Raw genomic sequence first — 19,628 nt, 5'->3', positions numbered from 1 at the left:
ATTTGTAGAGAATTTTACCAAATGATCAGAATATCAACGATTTGACAACAAATAATTTTACAAAATCTATTAATAACCACAATAATCAAGTGGATTATAAATTGAGAATAATTAAAAATAGAGAACTCTTTGCAAAGAGATTTAAATAGGGCATATTGTATACAACCCGAATTTACCTCAAAATAACTAATTCTATTACCATAAATCTAAAATTGCTCCATGGATCTCCAAAAATAATTTTGATCTCTTGTAAAATTACTAACTCTCATTTTAAATATTCCCATGTCTAAACTTAAAATTTACATCACAAATGGAGAGAGAGCCGCAAGTAGGAGAAATGAAAAAATGAGAGACAGAGATGAAATTGAGGGACGGATGAAAAGGAGGAGAAAAGGGGGCTCAATTTATAAGAAAAGGAAATGGGTGGTTTAGTGTGGTAGGTGACAAGACTGTGGGTTGTTGCCCACGATTTTGTTGTTTTGTTGTGTTTTTTTTTTTTTTTCCTCCACGTGATAGGGAATGGTAAGAAAAATTAATTTATTATTATATGAGAATAAATAACAATATGATAGATATAAAAAGGATGAGATAAATACAAATAAATAATTTAAAATTAGACTCTTATTTAAAAATCTCACTATTAAATTATTATAAAAAAAACCACTAATACCACTCACTAAATATTAATACCTCAAAATATGAGATGTTACAAGACATAAAGGGGTGATATCCAACAGTGGTATCCACTAATACCTCCTCCTTCCACATGTTGTAGCTAAGGGTGTAATAATGGCCCGACTCGGCCCATTCGGACTTTGTGGGCTCGCGGTTTTTTAGCGGGCCGGCCCATGGGCCAAAAAGTGGGGCCCAGGCCCTAGCCCTAGCCCTAGCCCTAGCCCAAGCGCAAGCGCACTCATAACTGGGCTCGGGCCTTGGCCCACGGGCCGAGCCTAGTCAGGTTTTTTTTTAATATTAGAAAAAAAAAATTAAAAAAAATAATTATACTAGAGTATTTTAATTACGATTAATGAGATATTTTGTTTGGTTATGTAATGTTTTATGGTGATATTTAAATTTAATTATATATGACTTATGTTTTTTTAATTGTGAACTTATAACTAAAAAAGTATGCAATTATGTAATTTTTTTTCTTTTGAAATGAATAATTATATATATATGAAATTGAAACTTTCAATATTACAATATTAAATTATTTATATAACATTTATTGAATGAATAATTTTTATTTCAAAATGAAATAAAATATTACAAAAATTGATATTATTAAATAAATTAGGTGTAGATTATTGATGATGGTATAGCCATTGCATCACTATAGGCCAAGTACATCCCATATAGCGATCCCGGATTTACCCTTGTTGTACAGTGATCCGGACATGTGTCCGTGGATGTTGGTAGTTGATTATTATCTTGTTTACATCCTTTTTACTTCGTATTTGAGTTGTAGGATGTGTTGGGCAGGTTTGTTACAGGTTGGTTGAGTTTAGAAACCAAAACTAGCTGCCCAGATTTTGACCTGTCCGCTCGAGCGGGGGTTCTGGTGCTCGAGCGGGAATTGCACCCATCCAGTATTTCCTGTGCAGCGTTGGACGCTCGAGCGTGGAGTTGGCCGCTCGAGCGGGGTTGTGTGAGTGCTGCTCGAGCGGGGAGTTGGAAGCTCGAGCGGAGACTTGGTTCTGTAAAAGTTCTGGGAGTGTGTATCCGCCGCTCGAGCGGGATTGTTGACGCTCGAGCGGGAGCCTGTGAGTGACGCTCGAGCGGGGTGTTTGACGCTCGAGCGGGGCGACTGGGTTTAAGTTTCGAGTTTTGACTTTTCAAATCACTTTTTCACTTTCTCTTCTCTCTCCTACTTTTCCAAAAACACCATTGTTGAGCCTCTCACTCTAGAACTCTACCTTCTCTTTAGGTTTTTATCTAGTAGGAGTGATTTGCTCATCTTTGGCCTTTACAAAAAAGTTGTTGATCGTCGAGGGCTACATTTTAATCTGAAAATTTCGGGATTTGGAGCACGTTGGGTTTTGTCATCTTCTCCTTTGGGGCTCTGAATTTGAGGTAGGGATATCCTACTCCTCTCTATGGATTTTGTCTTTAGATTTTAGTATTTTGAGATGTTGGGGTTGGTTTGGTAATTTTGTGAAAGTTTGGGGCTTTTGTGTAATTTTACAAAAGTTGGGGTTTTATTTATAATAAACCTAGATGCATGTTTGGCATAGAGAAATGGAATAAATGTTGAATCATTGATGAAAATGGGACCTTAAGGGTTGAAATGTTAATTATGGAGAATGCCCTAATTACATTGTTTGATTAATTGGGTTAATTAATCGTGAGAAATGAGGTTATGAAATAGAAATGTTGAGATTGGGAATACATGGGATTAAAGGGTGTAGTTGGATCTCATGTCACTCACCTAGTTGGAAATGTCGATTTTATATCCATTTGTTGCATTTATTTACTGTATAGAAATAACTGCTTTGGGTTATCGGTGGAGGATAGTCATGATTGTTGTAGACAATGCATGATGATTAGGCAAACGGAAACTAATCCCTGGAATGAGTCATTGATTATGATTGATTGAAAGAACATGTTAAATTTATGTGTTGCGTGATGATGTGTATAATTATTATTTATATGCATTGTGTTGTGTTGGAGGAGATAGGGGATGTACCCCACGGTTTAGGGGAAGATAGGGGATGGACCTCTAAACCGGATGTTGTTGGGAGGAGATATGGGATGGACTCCGTAGATAGAGCTCATATGCTTATCTAGTACTGTGTTGACAGAGCTCATATGCTTGTCATTGGAAGTGTGATAGTGCTCATATGCATATCTGTGGAAGTAATGATATAGCTTGTATGCTTATCTGTTGTTGTGTGATATAGCTAGTATGCTTATCTATTATGAAATGGGAAGTGTTTGATATGAGTTACTGTCTCATATGAGTTGTTTGGCCAGGTTCTGAGCCATGGTTGTAAATTGAGAATTGAAAGGAACTGGAAAATGGACTGTAATATGGACTTGTATGTCATGAAACCGTAAAATGTGATAAGGGAAAATATCTGTATTGGCCATCTATCAACTGCTAATCTTTTAGTCATTGTTTATATTTGGTTTAGTGTATTTCTACTGGGCTGTGGCTCACCCTATATGGGAATATCATTTTCAGGTACAGGTAGCATGCCACCTCCAAGGTCATAGCTTGGGAGGCTAGAGGCGGACAGATTTTCTTTTTTTTTGTTGTTTAAGTTCCTTTTAAATGTATTACATGTATATTCAAGCCGAGGGCTTAATGTGTAGATGAGTTAGTACTCTTTTGTTGTAACCAAGTGTTAACTTGGAAAGCTGTAAGCCCGTAGGGCATTTTGCTTTTGTTGTTAACATGTAATACTTTTGTAATGAAACTCTGATGAATAGAAGATTGTGGATATTTCATATGTCAATGAATGTTTTATTTGATGGGTTTAATGTTATTATTTCGAGGGCGTTACATCCCAACTAGGTTGGCACCTACTAGCCTACCAATCATTTGCATTATACTCCATCTCAATAATCTAATACAAAAAAAAAAAAACAAAAACAAAAACCAAGAAAAAAACGAAATGAAATGAAATAGTAAAAAATAAATTGTTGATCAATCATCGAAGGAGACAGACATTTCAGTCGTGTTGCCCGATGATATGCCATCCAAATCATATTGAATTCGCTCTTTTTCACTAAAATTTTGTCTTCTTGTAAGTGTTTGCATATGATCCCCGAATATCATCAATGCCTTAACCATTTCGGGTGAAAGCCTGCTCCTGTAGTCACTCAGCACTCGTCCACCTACACTGAAAGCTGTTTCTGAAGCAACTGTAGAAATAGGAACGGTTAGTATATCACGGGCCATCTATGAAAGCACAGGCCACATAGATTCATTTTGTTTCCACCATTCCAAAATGTCAAAATTATCAGAATCATCCACTGACGGGCTTTTCAAATAACGTTGTAATTCAGAACTACTTACACTTGTATGTTGAGATATTCTTCTATTTTTTATTGCTGTAAAAATACTTAATCTCCCACCTCGAGATTGGACTGCTAGTGTAGTGTGTGTAGGTGTATTTACAAATGCAAATTCAGCTGCAGCTGCCCCGTATTCTTGAAATAATCTGTTGGATGTTTGCATAATAAGGGCAAACTGCATTTGATTAGCGAAAACACACTCTAAAAATTCTTGTAAACCAACTTCTTTACACCTAAGATCAACTATTATAGCTAAACCTAATAGATGAGGCAAATGATGAAAATATTTATCAAATTTTTCTTTCATTGATGTAATAATAGTTATATAAAGTTCATTACCCATATATTTTATGAAAACTTTAATTATTTCTGCTAACATATGTAAAACAAATGGTGAAGTAGGGATATATATATATATATATATATAAGAAAATAATTTTGTTGCAGTATCGAAAACTTTTAAAAAATCTTTATGCAAGGCTACTTGGCGCCAATTAAGTTCAGTGGGTGTCAGTACTCCTCCTATTGATGTTATTGCAAAAAATTAATCTATTGCTCTTCTTTGTTTACAAGCTATTTTTAACATATTATATGTTGAATTCCACTTACTATCTACATCTAAAATTAATTTTTTAAATGACATATTTTCTCGTTGACAAATTTTTCTATACTCTGAAATTCGATTACAATTGTATTTTTTATTACAAGTACAGAAGTTTTGTATACATGCATAGCTTCTTTAACAATCAAATTTAAAATATGGGCACAACAACGAACATGAAATAAATCACCATCAACAAGTAATTGTAAAGTTGATTTTAAATGGGCTACAGTTTGATTATAATATGATGCATTATCTAAACTAATCGTAAATATTTTATTTTGTGAAGCCCACTCATATAACACATTTCTTATTTCTACACCAAGCGAATGATCAGTGTATGGAAGTTCAACTAATTTAAATGAAATAATTCTTTTATTTAATTTTCAATTATTATCAATAAAATGTGCAGTGATACATTGATATTCAAAACTATTATTTGACCACAGATCAAATGTTAAACAATCTCTTCCATTCAAATTTTTAAAGATATCAAATAATTCACTTTTAATATCCTCAAATTTCTTTAAAATCCTGTTTCTAGTAGTATTTCTTGAAAAACTTTGATATTGTGGTGCAAAACTTTCGTGAATCATTTCGGTAAAATCAGGACATTCACTAGTACTAAAATGTTGTTCTTTTTTAATAATATAATCAACTATAGAATTTTGTGCACGTATAGGATCATATGAAAATGTTTACAAATTCCCAGTTGATGAAGCCCTAATTGCATTTGACTTCGAATATCAGGTTGTTTACTTTGTAAATGTTTGTTAGAATGCCTTTTTAAATGACTAGTACCCCCTGCAGATGCAGCACTAAGTAAACGTGCACAATATTTACATTTTGCTTTAAATGTAATTGTGCCATCAGGATTATTTATAGATATTTTTTCAAAATGTTCCCAAACAGTACTACTTCTGCTCTTAGATGATGATCCAACTGTTGGAAGAGGGATATTAGAAGGAGAATCAATAGATTCATGTGGTGTAGTATATGTATCAACATCGATATAAATATTAGGCATATTAGGATCCATAGAAATGCAAGTAAAACAATATATAAGAATTAACAATTAATTTAAATAATGTGTAAATTTAATCGGTAAAAAATAATAATTAATATATGTGCATAAATAATTAATGAAAAAAATGAGTAGTTAATAAATTTAATTAAACTAATTAATGTTACCGACTGGCGAATGCGATATAGAAATTTTCTTCTTCTGCTAAAAATTTGTTGTTGCACAATTGCAATAGCCACTTAGGGATGGCACTTCAAAATTAATTGAGAGTTGAGAGAGATTGAGAGAGTTTAAGAGAGAGAGAGAGAATGATTTGTTGTGAAATTTATTTTGAAAATTGAAATATATATAGTAGTTTAAATTCTAACCGTTTGAATTATGATCGTTTTATATATATCCGTTTGAGTTGTAGGAGATGCAAATTTGCAATGCAACGACTTAAAATTGAGGCTAGGCTGGTACTATAATAGGAGATAGAGGCTGTACGGTGGCATGGCAAAGTTTTAGGAAATGGTTGCCTTTTTTTTGGGCAACCATTTGGACGGTGCTCTTTGGCCAGTGGGAGCCATCACGGGTCTCGTTTTGCTAATCGGAACCGTCAATGTGTATAACTCGTCGAGTATTATATGTTTGTAAAAAATCACGTTGATCGGATATCTATAACTATCTGATCAGATTAGTTTTTTTGGTCAACCATTAACTATAACACTATGCATTTTTATACCAAATTGATTTGATCATGTAGTTAGTGATTTCCGATTAACGTGATTTTTTACAGGCATATAGTAATGGAAGAGTTCTACATATTGAACGGTTCGGATTATCAAAATGGGACTCGTGGTGAGCCCCCACGGCCCTAGTAGTACCTTCCAACTTAGTAAATATATATATAATTTTTTTTTCTTTCACATTAGGTACACTTTTCCATCAAACAATGAAGTAAGAAATTAAAAAAAATAAATAAATAAGGCCAGCCACACACACACATAGACTGTGCACTGCCATTGCCAGCCATGGCGTTATACATCATATCATCATTTTCCATCAAACAATTATTAATTTGATTTTAATTTAATAAATTATTATTAATTTTTGTTTTATTTTTAAATTATAAATGTTATTTATTTAATTATATTAATTTTTATAAGCTCAATCTTTTTATTTTTTATAAGATCAATCTTTTTATTTTTTTAATTATTTAATTATTTTATTTTTTTATTTTTATAAGATCAATCTTTTTATTTATTTAATTATTTTATTTTTTTTATTTTTATAAGATTTATCTTTTTATTTATTTATTTATTTATTTATTTTAATTATTTAACTATTGTAAGTTGTTTTTTATTTTTATTTTTTGAAATTTGATCATTGGTAGAGAGAGGGTTTGATGGTTGGGCCGGGTCGGGCCGCCCGCAGGACCCGAAATTTTTTGGGCCAGGCCGGGCCACGGGGCCCAAAATAGAAGGCCCAGGCCCAAGGTACTGGGTTGGGCTCGGGCTCGGTGTCACGACCCAGATTTTTAATTATTCTGTAGAATTTATACTAATATTATTTAACTAAAAAAATATATGATTTATTTTGTATTAATATGTATTATTTTGTAAAATAATATAATTTATTAGTCAAAGTATTAATTGACTTAATTTAGATAGACTTGAATTAATGGAGATTAATAGGAAGGCAACACGTGGCAGTTTGGCTTGGGGCTCACGAAATCAATCTCTATTAATAGGGAAAAAGTTGACTCTGTGAGAGGAGAAAAAAAGAATAAAAGACCAGGAAAGAAGGAAAGGAAAAGAAAAGAGAAGAAAGGAAGAAAGAAAGAAGAGAGGAAAAGAAAGAGAGGAAAGAGAGGAAAAATTAGTGGAAGCTAAGAAGATCTTTGATAGTGGAAAGAAATAGTAAGGTATTAAAGTTAAGGTGAGTTATATTATACCTTGAGTCACCAAAATGTATTTTACTTATGTTTTGACTTACCAAAACCTATTTTATATAAGTTATGTTTTATTAGTATATTTATAAAAGTTATGTTTTATAAAGGTTTCAGTTACGTGGATTATTTTATGAACCCTATTGTAACATGCTCGGGGGGTACCCGTGCGCGTTAAACAGTTCGGACCCCTGAGATCTCTTTGATCTATTCTCACGAGTGCAATGTGAAACATAGATGAGAGTCCAGATTTGGCAACTTTTATTGAAAATCCATTTTATTGCAATTTTGTCAAAAATGGACTGCGTCATCAGATCTCAGAGTCGCCACCTAATATTTATTTTGGGAAAATTAGGAAACCCATGACTCGTGCCAAGGCCACTGTTCGTCGTTACCAAGGATGCTTGGCTCGGAACCTTAGGTATGAGAGGGGAAGGTCAATAATGAGCACCCCCGCCCACCCGATCAAGGATCGGCCTTTACTAACCATGATATGAATTTTATTTTATTTATATGTTCATGTTCTGATTAGTTAATAAATCCTAAAATTTACTATGTGAAGCATACAAGTATAGACTATGTCACCCATTTTGGAACAACTTAATTTCATGTAGTTTTGAAAGAGTTTTGAAAATGTATAACCCAAATAAATTGAGTTTACAAACATGAAAATCAACATCATTCCAAATTAAGCGACACAACCTCCATCCACTGGCATTCATACAATTATATCACATAAGCAAATAGCAACATGGTAGGATGCTTAAACATAGTAAGAAAAAACATACACAAACGGGATGCTAAAGCATAAAAACTTACATGTTTGACGACCCGCGAACAAGCTACAAAACAAAGTTAGTAAAACATGCATGATCTTATATACAAAATCCTAATGCAATTCACTCATGAGATGCAACTAAAGATTCAGCCTCTAAAATATTATATGTGAATCATCTCAAGAACATGAGGTAGCGCACATAATCACATAGGAATTGATTAAATCCACAAATGCAAACTTAGCCGAATCAAGATGCATGAAACATGGATGCAAAGCATAACTATGATGAAAAATAAATATGATGTTTATGTTCAAATAAAGAAAGCAAGTAAAAGAACGGGATAGAAAGAAGCGGGGCGGGGAATTATTACAACGCTCTGAATAAATTATTACAAACCAGATAAGAGAGAGAGAAAAGAATATTACAACAAAATAAAAACCTCACAAACTCTCAAAATAAAAAATAAAATAAAATAAAGAAACTTCATGTGCGCCGGAAAATATTTTGCTTGACGTAGGAAGACTGCTCCGTTCTGTTCGGGGAGACTTATTTTTGCGGGAGCACTATTCATCCCGAGAGACTATTCACTGCCGGAAGTTACTATTCATCATGACAATTACTATTCACCTTTCTTGATCGTTATTCATCTTACCGGGCATTTTTTCATCCGCTGTTACTATTCATCACCGGAGGTACTATTCATCGATGGGGCTATTATTCATCGTCGGAGTTACTATTCACCGCCGGAAGTTACTATTTACCGCCGGAGGTTACTATTCACCACCGATCACTATTCATTTGGCGGGGTCACATCTTTTAACAAATTAGGTGGTTCGACCAACCATTTAAAGTGATAAAATTACAACAATTTATAAATAGTAAACTACAACATTTTATGTAAATTACAACAGTTTATATACAACCGTAAATTACAGCAGATAAAGTAATAAAATTAGGTGGTTCAACCGACCATTTAAAGCGATAAAATTACAACAATTTATAAATAGTAAACTACAACATTTTATGTAAATTACAACAGTTTATATACAACCGTAAATTACAGCAGATAAAGTAGTAAAATTAGGTGGTTCAACCGACCATTTAAAGCGATAAAAAAAAAATTATGAAAAACAATAAATAAAGTACTTAAACAAATTATATCACATTTTGAAATTAAATGAAAGTTTGCGAAAACTCACCTTTCGGGGACATGATGAATTTTCTGATTCACAAACTTTCTTTTGATTACCCTCAAGTCTGTGGAATGTGTTCTCAATTCTCAGTTAAAATTTGGAATTACAACTTTAACAGTTCCTTCTTTCTGATTCTTTTTCTCTCAATATTCCCTCGCACCAATTCCCTTTTTTTTTTTATTCTCTCTCCCAATTTTTTGACTCTTGTAATCTCTCCCCTGCCCAAAAATCTTCCATTCCTTCTCTGATCTTCCCCCTTTTATAGAAAATAATTGTAAGAAAAGGACAAAAGAAGAAACGGTGGTAGGAGTTGTTTTCAAAAGATGCACAGTAAAATTACTATGCACTTTATAATATAATAATATATAAAAGAGATTATTAGCATAAATACATGTACAAATACCTAGAAAAATATATAAAAACACACAAATACATAAAATTAAAATACATGGACTAATAAAATATATTTTAGTAGGCCAAATATGCAACATAATTTGACCAAAGCGGGTCTAAAGGCACAGAAAACAAAAAGACGCACGATGGGAGTGTAGTGAATTTTTTTTTCAAAGGAGGAATAATACCCTTATATAATATAATATATATATATATATACAAAAGTATGGTGCGTGGGTGAAACCAGGGTACTGAATAAATTTAATAAAATATTATATAATAATATAACATAATATATATATATATATATAATACATAATAAAGGGAAAGAAAATAGAGAAGGAGTCTAAAATAATTTGGCAAAAACAGGTGTAAGACTAGGATTAAAGTTTATATTCCATCTTTTTACTGAGAATTTTGTGAGATAGCATATTCCTGTTTTCATCATTGAGTAATCAAAAGAAAGCGCCCAAGTCTTAGGGCCGGTCAAAATGGGGTGTCTACACCTATTTGCTTAAAAGGAAACCCATGGATACGTTTGTTTTGCTTTTAAAGAATATTTGGCTATGACCTTATATGAAAATATGTTTTGTGAGTACCACCACAAGAGTCCCATGCCTTGGGGGACTTAAATAACCATTGGCTTAGTGATTGACCACTTTGTGGTCCAGTGTTTGTCGTGGATCCATTGACCAGTGTAGTGCTTGGCACTTAGTGATATACCATGGTTATGGTTGTATAGTGATTTCCGTGTTACATGTTAAATGATTTGAAGTCTATGTCAAATGATTTCCGTATTATGTATGTTATGTATCAATCTCTTTTTGGCCCAACTAATTATCCATGGTGAATTTTATGCCTTATACTCATAGTATAATATTTCTCACTCTGCCATGAGCTTATAGTTTTTTACCACCTTCAGGTGACATGTCAGGACCAGCGTGTGGGGTAGGCATAAAACACTTTTATTGATGTATTTTTTTTTATGTAAATATCGGTCTTTTTGGTCAATACATTTTATAATAAAAATAGAAACTCCAATGATTATTTAGTACCCTTATTTAAATATTTCTTCCGCTTGCGTTTATTAATTTGTTTAAAGATTTGGTCGGAGGTAACCTCGGTTACTGGCCATCACGATGCTTAACCCTTGGGTACGGGGAGCGGGTCGTGACACTCTGGCTTAACCGGACTGAAACAGGCTGGGCCCACCTCGGGCTTCGGGTTGCTCACGGGCCTCGGGCCATTTTTACACCCCTAGCTGCAGCACATGAAAAAAAAAAGATTACACCTCACATGGGGTGATATCCAACAGTGGTATCAGAGCTGCGTCGATCGATTTCCGAAAAAATAGGGTGTGTTTTTTTGATTGGTATGATTTCTAGAAGGTCTTGGGCGGGATCCCCGATCCCCAACAAGTGGTATCAGAGCCTCGTCGGTCGTTTTTCGAAAAAACAGAGGGTGTTTTTTCAAAATTGCCAGAAATTAAGTTGCTCAAAATTCACTTTTGAGCATACTAGGAGGATGTAATTACCAAGAATTTTTTTTTTTTAAATAGACAATGCATAATTTAATTGAGCAAATTTTTAGATTTGACTTTTGTATAAATTATGTGTGAAAATAGTTCGGCTTTGTATTTTTTTAAAATAGTTCTCGATCTTATAAAATTATGAAATTTTTATATGTTGTTCACATACGAGTCTAACACATTGGGTAAAAATTTCAGAATTTATTGATGAGTATTTATTTTATGAAAAGTCACAGATTGATCAGCGTTCAGTCTAGTGTACAACATAATTTGATATTGAGTTTTGGGTGTTTAGGCCATGACTTGAGATTAGTTTGTTGGGTTTACTTTGATGTATAATTGGGTGATGTTTAACTTATGGGTGAGACCCATGATTTAGATTTAATTTAATTTGAGTTATTTAGTGACTCATGTTTAACTGTCCTTTTTAATTATGTGATTTGTAGTAACCACATTGGGAGTTGTTATTATTTATTATATAGGGGTTATAATAAATATTTGATAGTTGATTTTATGGTGTGCACCATATGGTGAAAAATTATATATTTTATAAAGAATGAAAATGTGTATATTTCGTAATGAGCAAAATATTATATTTTGTGGTGTACAAAAAGCATAAGAATCCTCTAGAGTAAATCCCTGCAGTGCTCTCCTAAAGTGTTTAATCCAATGGCTAAAAATAAAACTCATCAAAACGACGTCATTTTGGTGAGTAGTTTGAAAAAAAAATAAAAAAAAATTCAGTCAGTTCAAAATTCCCTCTATATGGCTCAACTATACCAGATGGCGGGAAGAAGAAAACAAAGAACAAGATAGCAAAGAAGAGATAGAGAGGCCGCTACTTCCTGCATCCCGTCGCCCCGCCGTGGCCGTCGCCCTACTGTCACCGTTGTCCTGCCATCGCCACTGTCCTGCCGCCGTCGACCCCCTGCTCCAACCGATTGAAGAAAATATAGGTATTTAAAACATACAATCCTAGTGATTATCTTATATATATATATACATTATACAGTGAGAATTTGATTATTACATGAAGAATTTGATTATAGAACAATCCCTGTAATAATATATATATATACATTATACATTATATATATACACAGCAGTTTAGATATATATATATATATATAGATTTAGAACAATCCTTGGAGAATTTGATTATTTAGAACAGTAGTTTAGATATATATATAGATTTACAACAATCCCTGGAGAATTTGATTATTTAGAACAGGTATTCATTGTGATTATATATATATTATATAGATTTATAAATAGTTTAGGTATTTTCTGGATGGAATGAAAAATAATCCTCTTTTTTTTTTTTTTTTTTTTTTTTTTTGGTATGGGTCTATTAAGTAGTTAAATTCAAAATTTCAATCAACATATAGAACATGTTTAGAACAACCTGTGTGTATGTACATGGAGAGTTTGATTATTATACAAGTTCTGAACATGTTTTTTTGTTTAGAACAAATATTCATTGTAATTATATATATATATATATATATATATATAGATTTATAGATAGTTTAGGTGTTTCCTGGATGAAATGAAAAATAATCCCCCCCTTTTTTTTTGTATGGGTCTATTAAATAGTTAAATTCAAAATTTCAGTCAACATATGTTTAGAACAGGTTTTCAAAATTTCAGTCTACATATGTTTAGAACAGGTTTTTTTATTATTGCACTTAGCATGCCTTGATTATCTTATTTTTTATTATTACATATGTTTAGAACAGGTATTTTTTATTATTGCACGTAGCATGCCTTGATTATCTTTTTTTATTTTTATTTTTTTATTACATATGTTTAGAACAAGTTTTTTTTTTTATTATTGCACATGGCATTTGGTTCTTGTTTTATTAATTCACTTGGCATTTGGTTCTTGTTAATTTCTATTTTTTTTGTTTGCCTTGATTATCTAATTTCTGTTATTCCTTGATTATCTTATTCAGTTTGTATTATTTTGCAAACGTAATTTACAATTTTTATGTTAATATTGAGCACTTACTTATTTTTTAAGTGACTTGGCACATTGATATGGAACCTAACAATGTTGAGAATGACGGGGGTGATTGTGATTGGAAGCATAGAGTTCGCATGACATTTGATACAGAACAAGAAGCATATGATTTCTATAATGCTTATGGAGGAAGGTTGGGCTTTAGTATTAGAAGGGGTTATGTAAACAAGAGCAAAGAGGGGCAAATCACTTCAAGGCAATTTATTTGTAATAAGGGGGGATTTCGGGTTATCGACAAGCGAGAACCATTAACAAAAAATCCTAGGCAGGAAGTGAGGACTGGTTGTCAAGCCCGACTTGTCATTAAGTGGGATAGGAATATTCCGAAATTTTTTGTTAGTGATTTTGTTGAACAACATAATCATATCTTTGTACTAGCAGAATGTACGCATATGTTACCATCCCAAAGGAAGATATCTGCATCACAGGCAACCAAAATAGATTTAGTCGAAAAATCTAGAATCCGTCTTAATGCTGCATTTGAGCTCGTGGGTAATGAAGTTGGTGGAAGGGAGTCGCTTGGGTTCACAAAACTGGACCAAAAAAATTATTTGAGAACGAAGAGGCAAAGCAGTTTAGCATATGGGGAGGCAGGTAGCATTTTGCAATATTTGTGACAAATCATAGGAGAATCCACTTTTTTTTACTCGGTCTAATTAGATAACGAGGAACAGATTACAAACATATTTTGGGCCGATGCTCAGATGATCATGGATTATGGGCAATTTGGTAATGTTGTGACTTTTGACACTACTTACAAGTTAAATAGTGCACATAGACCATTTGTGTCTTTTGTTGGATTTAACCATCATAGGGAAATTGTGATATTTGGTGCAACTTTGATGTATGATGAGACTGCTGATTCTTTTATATGGCTTTTTAGAAGATTCTTGGAGGCAATGTTAAGTAAGGCTCCAAAATAATTTTTACGGATTAGGATGCTGTAATGGCTAAGGCCATACCTATTGTCATGCCTAACACAACCCACTGCCTTTGCACTTGGCATTTGATGCAAAATGCATTAAGGCATGCAAATTCTATCTTCAAGGATAAGGCGGTGAAGGATAAGGGGATGAAGAGTGTTTTATCCACGTTTATGTACAACATTGAGGATGAGGAAGAGTTTACGTTAAAATGAGAGGAAATGCTTGACAAGTATGAAGTAAGAGATAATCATTGGTTGAAGTTAACATTTGGGGTCAAGGAAAAATGGGGTTGGCCATATGTTAGAAATGCATGGGGTGCGGGCATGAGTAGCACCCAACTTAGTGAATCCTTTAATGCTTTCTTGAAGGATTTCATTCAGTCTGATCATAACTTAATGCAATTTTTCATGCATTTTGATCGAGTTCTTTGTGAGAAGAGGTACAAAGAGTTACAAGCTGAATATGCTCTATGCCAAAAGTTGCTAAGGGTGAATAATAAAGTGAAGATTATGGAGCAAGCTGCAGATGTTTACACAAATAAATTTTTTGAAGAATTTCAGGATGAGTATGTCAAGTCCCTTGAAGTAAACATTGAAGAAACTAAAAATGATGGTGAGAGTACCGTTTATACGGTTCTTGATAGCGACGGTATAAAGGTGAGGAAGGTGAGGCAGGAGTGTGATGGTTCAGTCACTTGCAATTATAAGAAGTTTGAAATGAAGGGCATTTTGTGTAGTCATTGTTTGAAGATCCTTAGGGACACTCTCAAATTCAAAGAGATTCCTTCACAATATATTCTGAAGAGATGGACTAAAAAAGCAAGAGTAGAAAATGTGAAAGATAGGTGTGGGCATGATATTAAGGTTGATGTAAGATTGCATCAAACTTCACGCTATAGATCATTGATGGCAATATTTAGAGCAGTAGTGTGTAGACCTTTTGAAAGTGAGGAAACATATAATTTGATGGTAGAGAAAGCGGATGAATTAATTGCAAACATTGAAAGCATGTTAAGCGCAAAATTCAATATGCCTTGTCCAGATACTATTCAACAAGAAACCCCCCCTCCCCCCCGACACATGCCCCGAAAGCTTTGAAGTGGATGGTGTAATGGATAAAAATGTAGTTCAAGCAAAATGACTCAAGAGAAGAGAGTGCACTAGCAAGGGACGAAGGCGGACAAAAGGTGGTTTGGAGCTTGCATTGGCAAAGAAAAATAAAACAAGTTCACATAATGCTTCTCAAACTTCCATGTCTATTACTCCTCAAACTCCTCCCTTATTTTCGGCAAGTGCTCCTGAACCACCTCCCTTGTTTTTGCCGAGTTTTCCTCAATTGGCTCCTTTATTTTCAAGTGCTCCTCAACTTCCTCCATTCTCTCAGAGTGTTCCTCAAGTTAGAGCTTCTTCGTCTCAGTTTATGTATCCCGCCTATGATGCAAGTTAGTTTAATAAGAAGTTTTATTATCTATTTGTAGGTGACTATTATCATTTTAAATTGATATGTGTTTGTTATTGTTGCAGCCAAGTTTTCTTCATCACAATATGCCTTTTTCAATGCCATCGATGTATTCCGTCCATGGAACCTATCAAGCATTGCTTAACAATGCAAGCGGTTATGACTCGCAAGCCTCAAATAATCCCACATATAGTGAAGTAATTTATTTTTCACCGTTCCTCTTTTATTTTGTTATTCATCCATTTAAAGTTCCATTTTATTTTATGGTTCCTTTGATGTAATATTATTTTCTTCTTTTTTTAGGTACTATATGGTCATGGTCGTGGGCGCAGCTGTGGGCATGGGCATGTGGATCACACTTCAATATCTTAGTGTTGATTTTTTTTGTTGGATATGTAATATTGAAAACCTTTCATGAAATGTTGTTGAAATTTTTCTGAATTTTTTATTCAAATGTTGCTGAAACTGTTGCTCAAAATTTGCTAAAACTTTGCTTGAAATGTTGCTAAAAATTTGATGAAATTTTTGTTAAAATGTTGCTGAAATTGTTGCTCAAAAATGGCTGAAACTTTGCTTGAAATGTTGGTGAAATTTGGGTTCAAATGTTGCTGAAATAATGTTGATAATGTTGCTGAATGTTGCTGGAATTTTGCAAATTTTTTTTTCATGAAATTTTGGTTCAAATGTTGCTGGAAATTTTGTTGACATGTTGCTCTGAAATGTTGCTCAAATGGTGTTGATTGGCAAACAAAGCAACCAAAGCAACCATTCTTTGTTGACAAACAAAGCAAAGGCATGACCTGTTAACAAACAAAGCAAAGGGTTGATACAAATGCATGACCTGTTGACAAACAAAGCAAAGGCATGACCTGTGCATTTCAATCAACATTACAACAATCAACATTAATACTTAATATTTAGTCCACAATCAACATTACACTTAATATTTACACAATTAAGATTACAACAACATTACACAATCTTATACTTCAAGTCAACATTACACTTGACATTATAACAACATTATAACAATCAACATTACACTTAACATTACAACAACATTACACAGCCAACATTACCACATTGTGCAGTTCAAGTCCACAATTTTACACTTAATATTTAGTTGACAAAAGAAGTCCAAATCCAAACCTAATTTACACTTAATATTTAAACAAGAAAAGAAGAAGTCCAAATCCTATTAATACTATTACAATGGCGTAGTGCAACTTTTCTCGAAGTTGTCTAATCTCGACAACCATTTGTTTCCTTTCCTTCCTAAACTTTGTAACCATCTCTTTCAGCTCATCATTGGATACAATTAGTTCGTTGACTAAAGGCTTGATATTACAATTTTCATCATTTTCCTCCCTTACCATCTTTAACCATTCACATTGCTTTTGTAAAGGCGTCCACCACTCAAAGAAGCCGCATCCATTGGTGTTGTTGAAAGGGCAAGCAAAGTATACCATCCTTGGATTTTCCTTTGACTCTGAAATCCTGAATGCTGCTCTTACCTCGCAACGACATTTTCGATTTCTAAACTGAATTTCACTAGTGTCACTCATAGATGCATTTGATGTTGACATTTTTTAACCTAAAATAACAACATATTATAAAGGTGAGATCAAATTTGCCTTCTTCACCAATGTTAATATCTAGACAAGAACAATGGAACAACAAAAAAACAACAATGAAACACTAACATCTACATTTAGTTCATCCCAAATCTTATACTTCCTTTTCTTTAAAAACTAACTCATAATTTACGAGAAAATTACCCCAATATTTCCTAGAAATTAGGTGTAACAATTCTAGCACATTCTGTTTCAAGGCCTCATTCGTGCATATTGGACCCAAACTAAGAACATAAATTAAATTGTATAATAAAGAGTTTCTACAGGTATAGATATATAAATTCAAGAAGGGGACTGCAATCACCACTTCTTTTATTTTAACTGTTTAATATCATAGGTACATAATTTGATTTCCTTAAAAAATTATTTCTAAACAAGGAACAATGGTTGGATATTAATATAAGGGGGTGATACAAAAGGATGCAAAAATATATAGCATTTCTCATTCAACATTCAAGAATCTATTGCACTAAACAAAGATCAACAACCACAAAATCATTGAATTTACCATTTTCTAATAGTTCAACAACAGACATTAATCAATGCCAAAGAAAACAAACTTAATTACATATATCATTCTCTTACATTCCTTTGTATTCCAAACTAAAAATGCCCATTTTTTGCAAACAAGATAATCAAGATTACCATTTGCATACATATATATATATATTTTTTTAATAAAAAAAGTGTAAACATCTACACACCTTCCATATTTGCACAAATAAAGCTCAGAGGATGAACCACTATGATCAACCATAGAAAACTTGATTTCAACACCATGTCTCTCTCCATCACTATCTTATATACCTAAATACAAATAACTAGTTACACACAGATATATATATATATATATATATATAAATATATTCATGAATTTCTTTGATGATTCCAATCATCTACAGTTCGGCTCCTCTAAGTATAGATTTGAAATAAATCATGTAAAAAGTCCCAATTCAAAACCCAAAGAACATATTTTTTGATTTTTTCCTTAATTTTTGGAATCAAAGCCCTAATATTTGAAGTTTGGAGGATGAATGAACCTGTGGTTTTTCCTTCAATCTGTTGGAGTATGGCGACCCAGCGGAGCGGCAGCGGCAGCGGCAACGGCAACGGCGGCGGTGCCGTATCGGGGGTGGGAAACTCTCTGCCCTTCTCTCTCTCTCTCTCTCTCTCTCTCTCTAATGCTTCATATTTGCATTTGTAGGAACCTTCGATGTTTTGAACTGATTGAATTTTTTTTTTTCAAACTACTCTCCAAAACGACGTCGTTTTGGTGAGTTTTATTTTTAGCCTTTGGATTAAACACTTTAGGAGATCACTGCAGGGATTTACTCTAGAGGATCCTTACGCGTACAAAAATGTTATATTTTGTGGTGAGAAAAATTATATCATTTTATAATTTATATTATAAAATTTGAAATATCCTTACAAAAATTATTATTTTTTTGAGAAAACAAATTTTGGGAAGACAACCCATGTGGGTTGCCCCCCCTTTTTGTCCTAGCCATCTTATCCACTTCCTTTTCTTTTCTTTTCATTTCATTTCTTTTGTTGATTGGCAAAGAGCTTGGCTCTCTTTCTCCTTCCCCTGTGCGTCTCTTTCTCTCTCTCTTTTTTATTTTTCTCCATCGATGCTCAATCTTTGAGCTTAAAGTGGGAATCTTTAGAGTGAGATTTTGCAAAAGTGTTGTTAATAAAAGTCAGAGTGCTCGTCATGATCTTCACAATGGTAGTCTCAGATTCATGATCGGACACGATTTGCCTTCCAGATATGCTCTTCTTCATTATTTGAGGTTGGGACTTTCTTCATATTTTTACATTAAAACTATGTTAGGGTTATTTTGAGAAAATATATCATTATAAGAGGTATTGCATACGTATATATTAAGATTTTTGTTTGGTAATTTTAGGAAGAAAAATTATGTTGAAATGTTAAGAATTTTGGCATTTTGAGATTGATTTGGAAAAATCATTTTGTGTTAATAATTTTGCAAAGAAATCCGAAAATAAAATTTAATAGTTGTATGGATTGTCTCTACATCATATTATGATTAGATGATTTATTTTGAGAAATATAAAGTTGAATTTTTTTTTATCTTTGATTTGGAATTTATTTTTG

The 19,628-nt window shown here is 33.1% G+C and overlaps 2 protein-coding genes across 2 annotated transcripts; both read left to right on the top strand.

The window, feature by feature from the left end:
* Positions 1 to 13,508: 13,508 nt before the first annotated feature.
* Positions 13,509 to 14,108, top strand: LOC114286972 (protein FAR1-RELATED SEQUENCE 5-like). The gene has a single exon (XM_028230193.1). It carries the CDS (start codon positions 13,509 to 13,511, stop codon positions 14,106 to 14,108), a length of 600 nt encoding a protein of 199 aa, XP_028085994.1.
* Positions 14,109 to 14,635: 527 nt separating this feature from the next.
* LOC114286973 (protein FAR1-RELATED SEQUENCE 5-like) lies at positions 14,636 to 15,514 on the top strand. Its single transcript, XM_028230194.2, has one exon. It carries the CDS (start codon positions 14,636 to 14,638, stop codon positions 15,512 to 15,514), a length of 879 nt encoding a protein of 292 aa, XP_028085995.2.
* Positions 15,515 to 19,628: the final 4,114 nt, after the last annotated feature.

The sequence above is a fragment of the Camellia sinensis genome, chromosome 9, assembly GCF_055761805.1.
Source record: "Camellia sinensis isolate YWXY chromosome 9, ASM5576180v1, whole genome shotgun sequence".
Taxonomy (NCBI): Eukaryota; Viridiplantae; Streptophyta; class Magnoliopsida; order Ericales; family Theaceae; genus Camellia; species Camellia sinensis.
The sequence above is the reverse complement of the archived record's forward strand: the minus strand, read 5'-3'. Positions and strand labels throughout refer to the sequence as shown.